The sequence below is a fragment of the Bos javanicus genome, chromosome 25 (genome assembly GCF_032452875.1).
Source record: "Bos javanicus breed banteng chromosome 25, ARS-OSU_banteng_1.0, whole genome shotgun sequence".
Classification (NCBI taxonomy): domain Eukaryota; kingdom Metazoa; phylum Chordata; class Mammalia; order Artiodactyla; family Bovidae; genus Bos; species Bos javanicus.
Genome location: NC_083892.1, coordinates 1,587,018 through 1,599,355, shown reverse-complemented (window position 1 = coordinate 1,599,355; position 12,338 = coordinate 1,587,018). Strand labels below are relative to the sequence as shown.

Here is a 12,338-nt window from a genome sequence, read left to right as displayed (position 1 = left end):
TGTGTGCACACCCATGCTTACATGTGTCTGGAACAGGGCGGCCTGGGAGGCTGGGATGGGGACGTGACAATCTGGGCTGCGTGCGGGGGCGGGGGCGGGGGCCAGGGTCGTGGGAGCCAGCTGCAGCCAGCTGTCTGGAAGCCCGCAGGGGACGCCGGCTGCCTCCCTCAGCAGCTGGCTGGGGACCTGGGAACACGCCCCTTCCTGAACTTGTGCCCCCCAAGAGCCTGGCCCCCGCCTCAAGGCCCTGCCCTCAGTATTTACACAGCCACCTGGCCTCATCCTGGGATGCCAGCAGGTCCAGGCAGGCCAACACAGGGCAGAGGCCTGATCTGCATGCTCCTGCAGGGGGCCGGGGCCCAGTCTGGGGACAGGAGGGCAGGGCTCCGAAGGTCCCCAGTGCGCTGGGAGGGGCCGGGCAGATGGATCTGGGGAGCGGAGGCTTAGGAAGGGGGCTGTGTGCCTCAGCTGGGTCTTGGGACACTGTGGGCTGCCGCCTCCCTACCTGGAACATGGCCCCCCCAGCCTCTGACACGCAGGCTCAGGAAGGACAGACAGACAGAGTCCAAGAAAGGCCTGTTTATTCTGAGGGCGCGCATGCGCTATGGCTTGTAGGGCAGACAGCGATGTCAGTCGGTGGGTCGGGATCTGGGCAGAGGGAAGGCAGAATGGGCTTCCTCCAGGGAGGCTCCTGGCAGGGGCCGAGCCCGGAGCCTGAGATCCTTCCTGGGGGCTGCCCTGCAGGCACGAGGGGCCTGTCCAGAGGTGCCCTCCTCAGGGGCACGGGGCCTCCATCCTCAGACCGCCCACCCCAGGAAAGGGCAGAGGGCAGCTCCCACGGCCCCTGCCCTGAAGCCTGCGAGCCCCCAGCCTTGTCCCTGGGACTCCCACTTGGGATGGCTGCTGCTGAGGGGGTGGGGGGAAATGGTGTGCAGAGAAAGGTTTGTTTTATTGCAAGTATTTAGAGAGCACGTCCTGAGGGGGTGGGGGCGGGGCTCTGCTATTAAGTGGAAACATATGTGGAGCTAGAGATCTTTCTGGAAAAAAGCAAAAACAAATTCCTGTAAGTCAGCAGGCCCAGGCAGTCAGCACGGCGGCCAGCCCGCGGGTCACCACCGCCCCTCCCCCCTGGCCCTCGCCCTCCCCCTCTTTCTCCCCCTGCCCCTCACTGTCTCTCTGGGTCTCTCACATCTCAGGGGCTCCCTCTGCCCATCTTGTGGCCACACTCCCCTAACACCCCATGGGTGGTGGTGGGACCACCCCAGCTTAGGGGGGAAGGATGCCCCCTCCAGTCCACCGGGGCATGGGGAGCTCTGGGCAGTCCGAAGGGCAAGGCCCAGGCCCGTGTGGAGGAGCCAGCGGGGAGCAGGCAGGGGGCTCAGAAGTTGCTGAAGATCTCGCGCTTCCGGTTCCAGTCCATCTGTGGTGCCCGCTTGTTGACCCTGGTGGCTCTCGCCTTCTCCTTGGCCTCAGCTGCCGTGGGGCTCAGGTGAAGGCCGCTCTCCTGAAAAGGATCTCGCTTCCACGTGCTGCCATCCTAGGGGTGGACATGGTGGGCGGGTGGCCAGTGAGCCCTGGACCCCAGCCCCCAGGCAGGTGGCCCTTCCCAGGGAGCTCGCGCCAGAGGCCACCTGGCAGCAGGTCCAGGAGGGCTTCCTAGAGGTGGCGGCCTCACGGCTCAGGCTGACAGCTCCACAGATGCCCGCCCCCAAGGCCTCGCCCCCCCAGCATGTGAGCAGCAGTACTGGAGGTGGAGGGGCACCCACTACCTCAGTGTCCTTGTCTAAGCCGGGCAGGTCACTTCGGGATGAGCACACGGAGCCACCATTGAGCTGGGAAACCAAGGGTAAGGTGTGGCTTCAGGGGCCCGCCCAGGAGACTCTGTGCACACATACGTGTACACATGGACACACACGTGTGCACACATACGTGCACACACCAGAGCTGCATTTACTCCTGCATCTGGCAATGGCACTGAGCCTCTACTGCAACCTGGAAGTGCCCAAGTGCCCTGTGGGGTGGGGTGCGGCTGGGCTCGGACCGGACCCAAGGGGCCTTAAAGCTGGGAGTGACAGGGCCGGGCTCAGTGTCACGACTACGTGACACCAGGACCGAGGTCTCAGGAGGGGCTCCCAGAGGTGCCCCTGTGGTCCCCGAGCCCCCCGTCTGCTCCCACCCTCTCACCTGGGCCGAGCTGGTCCCGTTGGTGACCGGCGATGGCAGTGGACCTGTGGGGACAGTGTGTGACTGACCACTCAAGCCCCGATGCTTCACCCCAGCCCTGGGCCCCAGGGCAGCCGCCCACCTTCCACATGCTCCTCGGTGGGTGTGACCCGCAGTCGCTTGAAGTGTTCATCCGTCTCGGGGTCCACCACCAGCAGCTGGGCCTCGTCTTCCCGCGCCTTGATGCTGGCAACCACCTCCGCATGGCGCAACCCCTCCACATTCTGCCCGTTCACCTGCCACCGGCACAGGGTCAGTGCTGCCTGGGGGAAGGTCCCCACCAGCCCCCTAAGCCACCCAGCCAGGTGTGGCATCAAATATTCATCAGTGTCATCACCAGCCGCAGCAGCAAGAGGAGCACCAGCTCAGGTTCCCGGAATCTCCCTCCTGCAGAGGGCCTGGTGCCCAGACACACAGACGTGGGTAGATACACATGGACACACCTACAGGCACACAGGTGCGGACACACAGATAGATACAGGCGGACACATACAGGCGCACAGGCGCGTGCACACACATACACACCTACAGGCATGCAAGTGCAGACACACACATACACATGGACACATACAGGCACACAGGAGCGTGCACACAGAGAAGACAGGCACGCAGGTGCAGACACAGATACACGCGGACACATACAGGCGCACACGCACAGACACGGACACACCTACAGGCATGCAGGTGCAGACACACAGATACGTACACATGGACACACAGGCCTGCAGGCGCGCACACACAGATACACACGGACACACCTACAGGCACGCAGGTGCAGACACAGATACACACGGACACACCTACAGGCACACAGGTGCAGACACACACACAGATACAGACACACCTACAGGCACACAGGTGCAGACACACAGATACACATGGACACAGGCGTGCGTGCACACACACGGACACACCTACAGGCACACAGGTGCAGACACAGATACACACGGACACACATACAGGCACGCAGTTGCAGAGAGATACACAGGGACACATACAGGCGCACACGCACAGACATAGACACACCTACAGGCATGCAAGTGCAGACACACACACAGATACGTTCACATGGACACACAGGCCTGCAGGCGCACACACACAAATAGATACACAAGGACACACCTACAGGCACACAGGTGCAGACACACACACAGATACACACAGACACGCCTACAGGCACGCAGGTGCAGACACACAGATACACATGGACACAGGCGTGTGTGCACACACACGGACACGCCTACAGGCACACAGGTGCAGACACAGATACACACGGACACACAGGCACGCAGTTGCAGACAGATACACACGGACTCATACAGGCGCACAGACGTGCGCACACACACACACACACGGACACACCTACAGGCACGCAGGTGCAGACACACAGATACACACAGACACGCCTACAGGCACACAGGTACAGACACAGATACACACGGACACACCTACAGGCACACAGGTGCAGACACACAGATACACATGGACACAGGCGTGCGTGCACACACACGGACACACCTACAGGCACACAGGTGCAGACATAGATACACACGGACACACATACAGGCACGCAGTTGCAGATAGATACACAGGGACACATACAGGCGCACACGCACAGACACGGACACACCTACAGGCATGCAGGTGCAGACACACACAGAGATAGATACACATGGACACACAGCACGCAGGCACAGACACATACCCACACGGACACGGATACACAGACATGTAGGCGTACACACACACACACAGAAGTACACAGGCACAGACACACAGAGGCACGCACAGCAGGACACAGGTGCAGATGTGTACACGCGGGGCAGCCGGCTCCCCGCAGCCCCAGTGGTGGGTACCTCTATGAGTCGGTCCTGGGCACGGAGGCCTGAGTGGGCGGCAGGGGAGCCGGGGTCCACCGAGCGGATGTACTGTCCGGGCCGGGACTTGTCGCTGTGCAGGTTAAACCCGTAGCCCTGGGGGCCCTTCCGTAGGTGGCAGAGCCTTGGGCGCAGCTCCCTCAGGGGCCCGTTGGTATCCTGCAGGCGTCAGGAACACCTGGTGAGGTTCCAGCTCTGACCTCCTCCCACCTGAGAGATGCTGACCCCCGAGGCCTCCAGCCCACACCCACACCATGCCCCACCGGGTGCCAAGGCAGCACTCGGCCTCATACCCCCACCTGACCACAGCCCCGCGTCTCAGAGACCCGTTCTGGGGCGTGAGGGGGGCTTAGGCCACCTACGATGATCCAACTTTGGGATCCTGAACAAAGGCTTAGTTTCCAAACCCCCAGTCGACCTGTGATGGGATCAAAGGCCTTACGGCGGGGTTAGGAGAATTCACTGGGTCGAGGCTAGGGCTGGGCGCAGACCTGAGCCAAGTAGGGAGCAGGCGAGGTGAGCTGCCCCGCGTCTCTGTTCCCGGAGGGCAGCCCCGCCTGTTGTTTACACCCGCACCACAAGTGTGGGTCTGCTGGTGTAGGGCTCCAGCTTTGTTTACACTCCCACAGGTCTCCCTGGGGCTGGTGGCGGCTGCAGCTGTGTTTGCCTTCACATACCAGAGCAGCTGGAGCAGCCCCCCACCCCTACAGGCTGGAGCCCAGTGGGCGAGCAGAGGGGCCTGCCTCCCACCTGCCCCTCCGGCCCCGGGGGCTCCTGGTGCCGAGGGTGCCCACCCACACCCCAGGGCCCTGCCTCCATTTACCTCTGGCATCCTGCAGTAGGGCTCTGGGCCAGGGGGTGCAGGGGGCTGTGCAGGCAGGGGCCAGACCCCAGGACCCCCACCCCGCCGGGGCCTGAGGCAGTGACCAGCACTGAGTGGCCAGCGGCCGCGACGCTCAGTCTAACATGGCGGTGGCCGGAGGGAGCGGGCGGCCAGCAGCTCAGGTTTCCCCAGCACTTGGGGCTCAAGTGTGCGTGTAGGTGAGACTCTGCGGGGCGGGGGTGCTCACCGGGGCCTGGCCTTCCACCTCCCTGTGTGTGGCCAGGGACACTGGGCCAGGTGGGGGGCCATACCTGGGAGAGCTAGCCTCCAGGCCTCCAAGCTCACCCCAAACCCCCCAAATCTGACTGTGGCCACCCTGCTGTGGAACCAAGAGTGCCCTTCCTTACAGGATGGTACCTTGCCCCAGCATCTGGGCCTTCTTACCGGTGGGGAACCCCTTCTGGTCCAGCCTGGGCCCCTCCTCCAGGAGCCCATCCCTGATCCCCAAAGCGTCCCTGATCCCCAAAGCCCCCCGGGAACCCCTGCTGCAGGCCACCATCTGCCCCAGAAATTCCAGGGGCTGGGGCTGCTGCTCCTCTGTCCTCCAGGGGATCGGCCGGGCAGACACCCAGGTTCTCCAGGACCCCACAGACTGGGCCCTCTCCAAACACAGCTGCAAGCACAGGTGTGTGGCTCTGAGGCGACTCTCAGGTTCGGGCTGTCAGACCACAGGTTCCGAGGCTGGCCAGGGCTGTCGGGGACCCTGGACGTGTAACATGACCACACCTGGTAGGTGGGCGTGGGCCCAAATGGCTGAGGCACCTCACACGGTCACAGAGACCAGACATCCAAACACAGGCGCGCAAACAGGCTCCACAGACCCCTGTGGTGACCCGTGGTGTGAGAGACAGCCCTCCCCGGGGGCTCTTCCCACGCCCTCCACACTGGTTCCAGGCCGAGGTCTCTCAAGGCCCCCAAACAGGAAGCAGGACTAGGGGGCATCCGGGGCCATGAGACCAGACTGAATGCAGTCACTTCCGGTTCGAGACCACACTGGCCATCTCCCTGCCTAGAACCAGGGCAGCCATCTCCCACCACTAATATCTGGCCCACATCCCTCGCATTAGGATCAGGACTCGGCACTGGACCCTCAGGCTGGGGGCTGCAGTGGCCGAAGAATGAGGCCGGTGGCCTGGGGACCCGGAGGGAGGCCCTGGGGGAGGCCCAACGCAGCAGGCTGGGAGGGGGTGCAGGCTGGCCCAGCGCATTGCTCGCATTCCTCGCTCCAGCCTGGCTCAGAGCTCTTCCTGCCGCCTCCCAGCTGGGCCCTTGGGCTTCCAGGGGCTTCCAAGTCCCAGTCCCAAACAGACTGCCCCTGAGCTGGACAAGCGCTCGACTCCCAGCCCTGCCTGTGACCAGTCCAAGGACTGGCATGGGGGTAACTCTTGGAGCCAGGCTCTACACCCCACCATATGGTGACTCACCAGCCCAGGCAGAGAAAGGCCCCCATTGTTGCTCAGGGTCCAGCCTGCTCACACCAGGGTGCCCAGGGTCCCCTCTGCCAAGCCTGGGTGCCAGAGACTTAAGCTGGGTGCTGGTGACCTCACTGCCCACCCCACCCCCAAGCCGCCTGACCTGCACAAGCCCCCGAGACGGGCTCTGTGGAGGGGCTCCCGGGGCCGGGGCGGATGGCACGGCATTCCCAGAGCGGGCCATGGGAGTCGGGACAGAAGCGTCGGGCAGGGCGTCCAGCTGGAGTGGCCTGAGCTCTCGGGCCAGCGCAGCCTGCCACCCCATTTATCCACCTCCCACTGTGGCCCAGGCTCCCCAGGGACGGGTGGGGACACGGGGCTGAGTCACTTTGGGGAACAGGGTGGTGACTGACTCCCCCTCCCTTGCTCAGGCTCCAGCCCGGCGCCCCCTACCAGCCAGGTTTCCGTCCCAAGAAAGGAAGGAAGGAAACTGCTGGGAGGCCCTGCCCTGCTCCCAGGACCCAGGGTTGGGGAGGCCAGGAGGCCAAGGAGGGTACCCTGGCCGCCAAACAAGAGGCAGTCCTGCTGCAGCTTGGGGTGGGGGGCAGGGAACAGGAATCAGAGGCCCCCCAAAGCCTGCCTGTAAGCCCTGCATGCGCTGCAGGACCCTGTCCCTTCACTCCCCCAAAGGCTTCCAGAACTGGGTGTGAGGGGAGGTGCACCTGGGGCCTGTCACACCCCCACGGCTGGCACCGCCCGCTGCCCCATCTCTGATGGTGGTGGGCCCCCATCACCGCCATCAGGATCAGCTGCACTGCAGCTGCAGCCACCCCAGCACAGCCCGAAGCAGGGCTGAGTCACCACTGACAGCTCTGACAGCCCCCCACAGGGAGGGCCCGCCACACCAGCGCCCCCCTCCCAAACCTCCTGCACCCCTGCCCAGAACGGGAGGAAACTGAGGCTGCGAGAGCCAGAGGGGCCCTCCCTCCCTCCCACAGGGCAAACCACCATCTTGGTCCTGCAAGCCGCGCCATCCATCTCTCCCCAGTTCTCCGATCCCACTGCCATTGGGGCCCCACCAGGACAGCCCTGTATACGAGCATCGTCCAGGCAGGCTCCCTGACGGCCCACGGGGGCAGAAGCTAAGCCTGGTTTGTGGAGGTCGAAGAGCCCCCGCCCCTCCTTCCCGTGCTCTGAACTCAGCCAATTACATCACCGCTTGCTGGTTGGGGGGGTGGAAACCGAGAGACCCTGTCCTCAGGGACTCCCGTGATCTGGAGCCCCATCCCCAGGCCAGCCCCCACCACGGAGGGACCTACCAGACGGGCCCCACTTTGTTCCTCTAAAAATACACCCAGCGGAAGACCCCTCCTAGGGCTTCCTGCAGCCCCCAGAGCCTGAAATAGTGGAGGGGGAAGGTCCCACCCAAGGACAAGGTGCCTCCCCATCCTCCAGATAAGGCCCGAGGGCAGCTTTTTCCACAGGAAGGTGAACTCAGCCATTTGTGTCTAAGTCAATGGACAAACGCCCAGGGCGCTTCCTCCTGGGGGTGAGGTACCCTGGGAAGGAGGGAGGCTCCAGCTCTTAGGTGGTGGGGAGCTCAGCCAGCACGCTGTCCCAGGGCTCCCCTGAAACCACAAACCTAACCCTTAAACCCCTACTGTGGCCTTCAGTGGCTCCGGGGCAAAGTCCAGATTCCAGGACTTGGCACTGTGGCCCTAACCAACCCCCAGCCTGCCCTCGAGCCACAGAGAACAAAAAGGGTGGCAGGGGCTCATGCCCACGACTGTGCCCAGGCTCCCGCCTTCCCCCCCACTGGGAATGCCCCTCCCCCCAGGGGAAGCCCGAAGCCCCCCAGCACCCAGGTCACAGGCCCAGAAGCTTGCCAGGGAGACAGCCAGGCAACGGCAGGTGTCAGGGCCCCCTGGACACCCAGAAACTGCCCTAGGCCAGTGGTTCTCAAAATGGGGTCTGGGGAACCCTTTGGCTTAAATCCTCCTTTAAGAGTTTTTTTTTTTTCCTTTTAAAAACAAAAGGAGGTAGCAGGACATGAAAGAGAGCTCTATGTGCTGCCCCAACAGGGCCACCCCCGCCAGGCCTGGCTACCCAGCGAGAGGCAGAACTGGGCTGCCCCCACACCTCCCCCCCAGCTCCTTCCCAGCTGACTTTTCCAATTCGAAGGGGGCAGCGAGCAGGGGCAGGTGGCCCAGCCCCCACAGACCACCACTGAGCTGAGGACCCCGCCTGGAGAGTCTTCTCAGCCCTACAGAGGAGGGCCAGCCCCCTCCACAGCCGTCATAGCACAAGCAGACTCCTCATATGGACGGACAGAGAGACAGACACCTAACACAGGCACAGAGCTGAGCATGCTCAGTCCTGGGACACCCTAGCAGCCCGGCCCCAGGTCCCTCAGCCCCCAGGCCAGGGACGGGGCGGCTTGTCAAAGTGACCTGTCCTTCTTGGGACAGCAGCTCTGATGAGCAGCCCAGGGGAGAGGGCCTGAACGGGGGCGGGGACCGCAACGGCTGAGAGCACGGGCTGAGGGCAGAAAGGGTGGCTCCAAGTAGCCAAGCGGGTCGTCAGCAGGGGCGGAGAAGGGGCCCGGAGGGCAGCGGAGGACGAGATCGTGGTGTGGATGCAGCCAGGGTGGTCGCTGTGAGCAGAGCCCGCCGTACCTCCTGGGCGGCCTCGGAGCTGAGGCTGCCCGCTCGCGCCCAGTCTGGCTTCGGCTCCCAGGGGTCGTGGGCCGGTGGCAGCCCTCGCCAGGCCATCTCCTCGGTGCAGGTCAGCTGCCGCCGGCGGAGCTCCTCGTCCGTCTCCTTGTCCACCACCAGCAGGCGCGTCTGCCCCTCCACGGCCTTGATCCTCTGCACCACCTGGGGTAGGCGGGTGTGGGACCGGGTCACGGCCGGCACTGCAGGCAGCACAAGGGCAGCGGCCCCACCCCGGGCTGGCCCAGGGCGGCAGGCAGGCCACGAGCCCAGGCAGCGGTGGGCGGCTGGACCGAGAGGCCCGCCGGCCCCACCCCCCACCCCCAGCTCCAGCAGTTGCCTCCCTCTTCTCCCGGGGCTGCAGGCATCAGGGCCCAGGCTGCAAGGGCCCGGGAAGTGACAACGACCGTGTTCAGCTGGGCCTCAGGTTTTCAGTCTACGGGTGTGTGCATGTGTATGGCCTGCGGCCTGCAGCCTTCTAGGTGTCTCTAGGTCTGGGTTTGAAGGGGAGACGTGACTCCCTGGGTCCCAGGCTCGGGGTCTCTGCCTATCTCTGTCTTCCCAGGAGTGGAACACAGTCTAAACTTCCGCCTCTAGGCCTTCTGTTCTCTTCCAGACCCCGACCTTGAACCTGTTCCTGCTAGACCTGCAGGGAGACCACCTGGGGTCCTGTGGCAAGGCGCCTACTCAGGTGCACACCCACAACCCAGAAAGCGGGATTCAGAGGCTGTAGGCAGATGTGGGCAGGGGTAGGTGTGGTTACACGGTGTCTGTGACGTGTCTAGAGCATGTGCAAGGCCATACCTGCCAGTGTGTGCCTGCAGGAGGGCAGTGCCCACTGGGCATTGGTGTAGGGAGGGCAACACCCAACCCCTCCCCAAGGCCTTGGGAAGGACCGGTGGGGCCCAGTAGATGCTCTCAAAAGAGGAGGGTCTGAACTGGGCCTGTCTTTGCCCCAGCCCTCCTTTACACCTGTCTCTCCCCATCACCCCGAGTCACAGGAACCCTGGACCCTGATGTTTCCTGACTGTGGGACACAGACGAGTCACCCAGTATCTCCAAGCATCAGTTTTCTCATCTGTAAAATGGGAACCGGAACTGTACCTTCCCCCTGCCAAGACAGTAGGAAGGTCTCACAGGGTCCTGTGTGTGAGGCTCCTAGAGACGAGCACCCCGGGAGGCCTGGGACACGCTCTTGGGGCAAAGGTGGCGACAACGATTAAACAGAGGCCAGGCCCTCCCCATGGCCTGTCCGTCTAAGCTCTCGGCTCTGACCCTCACCCTCCTTGAGCAAACAGTCCATCCAGCTGACACTCTGAGTAAATGACAGAAGGACAGCTGACAGGGGGAAACACAAAACCTCCAAGGATGTAAGCAAAGGGCAGCCCCCAGCCCAACCAAGAGCCATTTTATGACTCTCAAGGCCCAGGGCTGGTCCTGCAAAAGGTGGGGTGAGGGACACAGAAGACCCTAAGTAGAAGCAGTAGAAGACTGGTCTCGAGCCATGTGAGTCCCTGGTCAGTGGGAGATGGACACCCCCTGGGGGTTAGAACCTACAGAGAACCTCCTTCTGGCCTTTATCTTCCGCTGCAAGAGGCAGGGGGCTGCGACCTGTGATCCCAGCCAGGCCGCCCAGCAGCCTCTGAGGACAGGAATGTGTTACCACAGCTCCCACAGCGGCAACTCCCACCAGGATCCAGACACCCTGGGCCAGGACACACACTAGTACACCAGGCTGCAGACATGCACAGAAGGATACACACAACCCGGCCGGCAGACACACAGCCGGGACACACATACACGCGGCCACACACACACAACCCAGTTCACACACCTCCAGGTAGGCAGACCTGTACACACACACACACACACACATCTAGGGGTGCAAACCTATATACTCACATGCACACAGTCCAGCACACACACTCACTCAACTGATGCACACACACACAGGTGTGCCCTCGAGGTGAAATCCACGGCAGGTGCACTCGAGGGCCCTGCACATTCACACACGCACATATATACACGCTGGTAGAAAAGCACCGGGGTCCCCAGGCTCACGGAGACCCCCGAGGTGCCAGCTCCTCCACACACTGCCCTGCGCCGGAACAAGACCAAGAGCGAAGAGCGAGGGCTGAGACCCGGAGGAGCCGCAGTGCGGGCCCCTCCCTTGCCAGGATCCACCCCCCTCGGTGCAGGACCGACCCGGGTGGAGGAGGCGCGGAAGGAGGCCGGCTGCCGCGGCCTCGGGGGCCATGTCCCCCACCTCTCCACGGGAGCCCACAGAGGCCCTTGTGTGATCCCCTCCTGCCTCGAAGAAGGGACGGAGGCCTGGGCGCAGGCAGCGCCGACCCGGGTGGTCACCGGCGCGCGGGGCAGGGACGCGCGCTGGGGCTGCGGGGTTGGGGGCGCGCGGCGGGTCTGCGGGCCGGCGGGCCGGTGGCGGAGCGCAGACACCCACCTGGTGGTGCGTCTCGCCCTCCACGTTGACGCCGTTGACCTCGACCAGCCGGTCCCCGGCGCGCAGCGCGGCCGCCTCGGCCGGGGAACCGGGCTCCACGCGCCGGATGAACTGCCCGCGGCGGCCCTTCTCCCCGTGCAGGTGGAAGCCGTAGCCGTGCTCGCCGCGCACCAGGCGGCACAAGCGCGGCCGCAGCGGCTCCGGTGCGGCCATGGCGCCCGCTGCCCACCGGCCGGCCAAGGGCTGGCCACGGCGCTCACGCCCGTCGCAGGGCGGGCAGGGGCGCGGGGGCGGCGCAGAGGCGGCGGCGTCGCTGAGGACCCGGTGGCGGCCTCGGAGGCTCCAGCTCGGCTCGGCTCCCGTCGCCTCCGGTTCGGGCTCGGGCTCTGGCTGCGGCACCGCCCCCGCGCCCGCCCCTTCTCCGCCCCCTCCGCCCTGCCGCCCCCGCCCCGGGTCCAAGCTACCCTGGCCATTCCCCTGCCTCGGGCCCCGCCAAACCAGGGAGTCCGGGAGGGACACTGCAGGGCCAGGGCACCCCCCGAATCACCACGACCCCTATGTCTAGCCCCCATTCTGGGCAGCTTCCTTAGCGCCAGTGCCTTTGCTTCCTATGCCAGTAACACTGGGCGAGTGCTGAGTTGCTTCAGTCGTGTCCAACTCTTTGCGACCCCGTGGACTGTAGTCCGCCAGGCTTCTCTGTCCATGGGATTCCCCAGGCAAGAATACTGGAGTGAATTGCCATTTCCTTCTCCAGGGGATCTTCCCGACCCA

General features: G+C 64.2%; 1 protein-coding gene across 3 annotated transcripts; it reads right to left on the bottom strand.

Annotated features, from left to right (window-relative positions):
* Window positions 1-564: 564 nt before the first annotated feature.
* Window positions 565-11,932, bottom strand: NHERF2 (NHERF family PDZ scaffold protein 2). Of its 3 annotated transcripts, XM_061400820.1 has the most exons (7): window positions 11,568-11,932; window positions 9,071-9,271; window positions 4,080-4,259; window positions 2,306-2,459; window positions 2,185-2,228; window positions 1,770-1,832; window positions 565-1,537 (listed from the first exon to the last, which is right to left on the bottom strand). In XM_061400820.1, exons 1-7 carry the CDS (start codon window positions 11,778-11,780, stop codon window positions 1,379-1,381), a joined length of 1,014 nt encoding a protein of 337 aa, XP_061256804.1. In that variant the 5' UTR covers window positions 11,781-11,932; the 3' UTR covers window positions 565-1,378. The 3 variants fall into 3 exon arrangements, with proteins under 3 accessions (XP_061256804.1, XP_061256805.1, XP_061256806.1); XM_061400821.1 differs by lacking the exon at window positions 1,770-1,832 and having other exon boundaries at window positions 11,568-11,916; XM_061400822.1 differs by lacking the exons at window positions 9,071-9,271; window positions 11,568-11,932 and adding an exon at window positions 6,559-7,230.
* Window positions 11,933-12,338: the final 406 nt, after the last annotated feature.